The sequence below is a fragment of the Myxocyprinus asiaticus genome, chromosome 23, assembly GCF_019703515.2.
Source record: "Myxocyprinus asiaticus isolate MX2 ecotype Aquarium Trade chromosome 23, UBuf_Myxa_2, whole genome shotgun sequence".
Taxonomy (NCBI): Eukaryota; Metazoa; Chordata; class Actinopteri; order Cypriniformes; family Catostomidae; genus Myxocyprinus; species Myxocyprinus asiaticus.
This window is the reverse complement of record NC_059366.1, coordinates 13,077,482-13,082,500: the sequence shown is the minus strand read 5'-3', so window position 1 is coordinate 13,082,500 and position 5,019 is coordinate 13,077,482. Positions and strand designations below refer to the sequence as shown.

Here is a 5,019-nt window from a genome sequence, read left to right as displayed (position 1 = left end):
CTGATAGGTTTATATCCATGGCTCTTCACCATCAGCACAGGGATGAATTACAGGACACAACAACCTAGCCCTGATTCAAAGTCAATTTAAATGGCAAATTATCCTAGGTAGAAATTCAAAGAGGCAAAGCACATCAATACAGGACAAACACCTTAAGGAATAAACAAGCAGCACAGCACATATTAAAACAAACAGACGTTACTGAACATGGTCAAATAAATCGAATACAACAACTGAACGAAATCATTATACTTGAGTGTTCACAAGTGGCTCGCGAGACACGCATGCACGAGCTTGCTTACAAAGTAGCTAAATTCAGTGAAATATGAACATAATTGCGACTTCTGTCGAAGTGTTTCCACTCAAACCGTGACAGTATTTTAGAAGCGCGCTGCACGAGCTTGACAAAAACGACAAAGGCTGCAAATTAGCCATCTAATAATAGCACACATACAATTAACTAAGAACTCACCGAGAAGACTGTCGTTTCACCGGTAAACATGCGTCCAGAGTGTGTGTGTGTGTATAACGCACAACCCCGTTATGGTGTGAATGACAGGTCTCTCAACTCTCTAAATCGCGTCTCACGAGGGTTTGTGCTCCAGTAACGCAAGTCAACACGCGCTGAATGTTTATCAAACTCCGTTTCTGTTCTCACTGCACGAGGCGACCCGTTTTCTGACGCGAACTGATTCACACCAGATCAAATTTGTCCGTGAACAAAAATAGCACAAGTTCAAGTCACTGTTTTAACTTTTATCAGGTCAATAAAACACAGACTAACACGAGTAATGAAACACCGACGAGACAAAGTGACTTCGTTAAGAACAACTTTCTGATGATACACAATAGGAAATTTAGTTGTCACCTTTGTCAAAGTTGTGGCATTTATGGTTAATCGCGGAGAAATGCCGACTCCTCGGTCCGCCGTCTTCCGCCATCTTGACTCAGTTCAAACTCTCCTGCTGCGTGACGTCACATAGCCCCAGTCTTGTACGTGTGTCCTGTACATCAGACACATGTACAACTTCATATGTTTAGAAAGCACACAAGGATGGTGTTTCTCAGTATGGATAACAGAAGAAAAATTACAAGTTTATAAAGAAATACGGCCCTTATGGTACCATGTACTGATGCATCAGATGTTACAATGGTCCTTGATATACTATACTGAATAATCTTTAGGTTACACGCGTAACCCCGGTGAAGCCCCGTACACACATGCAGCGACTTTATCGCTTGATGTCGCTAGTCTCTGTACTGTGAAGTCGCCAGTGGGCGTTTCTACTGCTGTCGGTCTAACATTATTGGTGGACTGCAGTCTGGCCATGTCTTTTGAAAATATGATCACAGATTTAGTACTTGATTTAGCGACTTTTTGACCCCCTTAGCGAGTAAAAGAGCCATCTAGCGACAATTTTACCAACTTTTTTAGTCTGCTTTAGCGACATTCTTCCACATCTGGCGTCATAAAAAACATCAGCTCTATCGTGAATGACGTCTCTTCCTGTGTTCTAGTGCCCCCCTGTGTTTCAAGTGACTGACCTACATGCCATCAGGTGATGGATTTATGTGCATACGGATAGTCTATAAATCGAATGACTGATGAGCTGACGTGTTGTTGGTATTTGTTACGACAGTCTCAACCTCAATTCACATGCATACTCTCCGTTTAGAAAAGAAAAGTCGGCCTACAGCGATAGAAGAGCATTGAGAAATTATCTAGCGGGGCGAGAGAGAGAATGGATACGAACCCCTGATCTATAATAAAGTATAGAGATAAGTGATATGAACAGATGAGGTGACAGTCAAAAAGTCATTGTGACACAGTAACACTGGCACAAGTAATACACACTGATGGTTCAGTATCACACAACAGATAGGCTATGTAAAAAAAGAAAAGAAAAGAAAGATATATTACATATTATCTTCAAAACAGCTCCACGTGAGGCATTATAAGGCATATAGATCCATGTTTAAAAATATTTAAATAATAATAATAATAAAAAACATTCCCAACTCTACACTGCTGCCTACCCGTGGTTGCTATTGCTAGGATAATTTTGGACTTTGACATTGTTCAATAATGCAGTTTAATTTCAAAACAAAACAAATAAATAGAAATCCCACACTGTCTGAATGTATGACAAGTTCAATTAGTGATAGCTAAATGATTAGTAGTAAAAAATTAATTGTTAAATCATTAGTTCAATGAATAAATAAATAAATAAAAACATGGTTCCCTTACAACTCAGTACACTTGACATTGCGTAGCTACGTATATGGAGATTGCCTTCTTACACAACCTAGTTGAAACCTCTCTACAATAAGGCCAATATTCTAATAATGGCTATGGTGTTTGAGCCCTGCCTGTTCTGGCGCAAAACTGTCCGCTATAAAAACAGGTGCACAGACACATTTCCTCAGAATTTCTTCCTTCAAGACAGTGATCATCTCTTGTCTAGAAGCCCTCTACCTTTGCCGTCGATATGCACGAGTCAGCAGGCGGAATCTTCACAGGAAGACTTTCCACTCCACTGCAGTGCTCCGGCGAACATCACACCACCTCACCGACTGACGCTTCGCTGGTGAACGGGCCTCAGCATCCTGATTCCCCGCAGCATCAGGCAAGTGGTCAGTGGATGATGCTGCCGCCCCTCCCCCAAGCAAAGGCGAGGAACGTGCACTCGCCACTGACAGGGAGATGCTCCGCGTTCTTACAAGGGCAGTCGAAGAGCTTCACCTTGAGTGGTCTCCCCCAGAGGAACCTGAACAGTCTCACCTCGATGAATGGTTCCTTCAGTCCAGACGGCATCAAACAGCAGCGTCCCGCAAATCTGCTCCATTCTTCCCTGAAATTCATAACGAACTATCTAAGTCCTGGCACGCGTCCTTCTTGGCGCGCTCGCGCAGTGACGCCATCCTCTTTAATGTGGATGACTGGGAAGAAAACGGTTATGCCCAATTACCCCCTATGGAGAAGGCGGTAGCGGCACACCTCTGCCCAGCGTGTAACAGAGCGTGGAAATCACACCCATACATCCTTCCAAACCGTGTCGACAAACGTCCGCACTGGTGGGAAAAGCTTACTCAGCGGCAGGACAAGCTGGATCAGCACTCCACGCAATGGCGGTGCTCCAGGTATTTCAAGCCAAGCTCCTCAGGCAAATGGACGAGCACGGCTTCGATCCAGAGACATTCAAAGAGCTCCACACTGCTACAGACTTAGCGCTGCATATCACGAAAGTCACTGCACAGGCCATCGGCAAGTCCATGGGCAACCTGGCAGTTCTGGATCGACATATATGGCTGACCCTCACAGAAATTAGTGATTAGGAAAGAGCCACTCTTTTGAATGTTCCAGTGTCTCCAGCCAGCCTCTTTGGTGGCTCTGTGAATAAATTTGGTGAGCATTACGTCACGACTCAGCAGCAGTCACAGGCTATGAGACACTTTATGCCCAAACGGAGTATATCACAGCCGGTTCGCCCTCACTCTGTTTTGAGCCAGCGCCTGACTAAAAGCCCCATACCTGCTGCCTCACCATCACCTGCGTATCAGGACGTGCAGCAAAAGCACACCTAATGGGCACAACCCTTTGAAGCGGAAAGCAGAGCCCGCGGTTCCCTCAGGGTCTGTTCCAAAAAAAGGCTCGATTGGAGAAACAAAACACTGTTCCCCATCTCCCCACTACTGGTTGTTGGGAAAGGAATATTGTTGTTTACAGTATTGTTCAAAATGTTGTTTCTGTGTCTTGCACTCAAAAAATGAAATAAAAAATGCAATAAGTGCAATAAAGAATACAGCACTCGTTGCAAATGCACCAGATGCTCACACATTCTCAAAAAAGAGCCCTTTTCCTCTTCAAAGCACACGCATTATGCGCAACCGCTTCCCTATAGTGAGCGTCGCATCATATCATACAGTGAGCAAACCAAATTGCCCTCTGTCCCATTACGCAGACGCGTGGCGAGCCCTAACGGGTATTTCAGAATGGGTGCAAAAAATCAAACATGGTTATGTGATCCAATTTGCACACCGGCCACCCCGTATCAACGGTTTTCTGTCTTCCACGGTTTCACCTGAGGACACGCCAGTGTTACGAGCCGAAATACACAATCTCATCGTGAAAAACGGCATAGAGATTAATTGTCAAGCACAAAAAGGGTTTCACAGCCGTTATTTTCTTGTTCCAAAGAAAGACAGCGGACTTCGGCCAATCCTGGATCTGAGACATTTAAATCACGGACTTATAAAGCGCCCATTCAAAATGATTACTCAGAAATGGATCTTATCGCATGTACGCCCACACGATTTGTTTGCGTTGATAGATCTGAAGGATGCATACTTTCATATCCAATTGTATGAAATCACAGGATGTTTTTGAGATTCACGTTCGAGGGAACAGTGAATCAATTCAAAGTCCTGCCCTTCGGACTACCTCTGGCTCCTCGCACATTCACGAAGTGCATCGATGCAGTTCTCGCCCCTCTGAGACTGAGCGACGTATGCATCTTGAACTACCTCAACGATTGGCTGTTACTGTTATGCCAGCACAGAGACTTACTGCTTCAGCATCTAAAACTAAATCTAAGCTTGGGCCTCAATGTAAACTGGGTGAAGAGTAAGCTCTCCCCCAGCCAATAAATCTCCTTTCTGGGAGTCCACCTCGACTCCACGAGCGGGCGCATGCACCTCAGGAGCATGTGCGTTCAGGCCATTCTACAGTGTCTGCCTCAGTTCAAACTGGGGAGAACACTTCCTCTGAAGCTGTTTCAGAAAGCATTGGGATTTATGGTGGCGGCATCCACCATTATCCCATTAGGTTTCTTACACATGAGACCTATTCAGCGCTGGCTGAAGCGCCGCATGCCACAACATGCTTGGCGCCAAGGGTGCATGTGCATCACTTTATCCTGCCGCTGTATAGCTGCTTTAGCACCATGGACAGCTCCTGCGTTTTACCAGCGAGGTGTCGTGCTGGGGCAAGTTGTCAGGCAGAAAGTGGTGACTATGGAT

At 45.0% G+C, this 5,019-nt stretch overlaps 1 protein-coding gene across 3 annotated transcripts in view; it reads right to left on the bottom strand.

The window, feature by feature from the left end:
- LOC127413649 (atlastin-2-like) overlaps positions 1 to 1,482 on the bottom strand; it is a 23,409-nt gene extending 21,927 nt beyond the window's left edge. The window contains exons 1-2 of one of the 3 annotated variants that reach the window (XM_051650940.1): positions 1,428 to 1,482; positions 869 to 1,004 (exon numbers count right to left, since the gene is read on the bottom strand). In XM_051650940.1, the coding sequence (XP_051506900.1) occupies positions 869 to 941 (73 nt within the window). In that variant the 5' untranslated portion in view covers positions 942 to 1,004; positions 1,428 to 1,482. Of the gene's footprint in view, positions 1 to 472; positions 590 to 868; positions 1,005 to 1,124; positions 1,140 to 1,427 lie in introns of those variants that run through there. The other 2 variants (XM_051650939.1, XM_051650941.1) reach the window with 2 other exon arrangements.
- Positions 1,483 to 5,019: the final 3,537 nt, after the last annotated feature.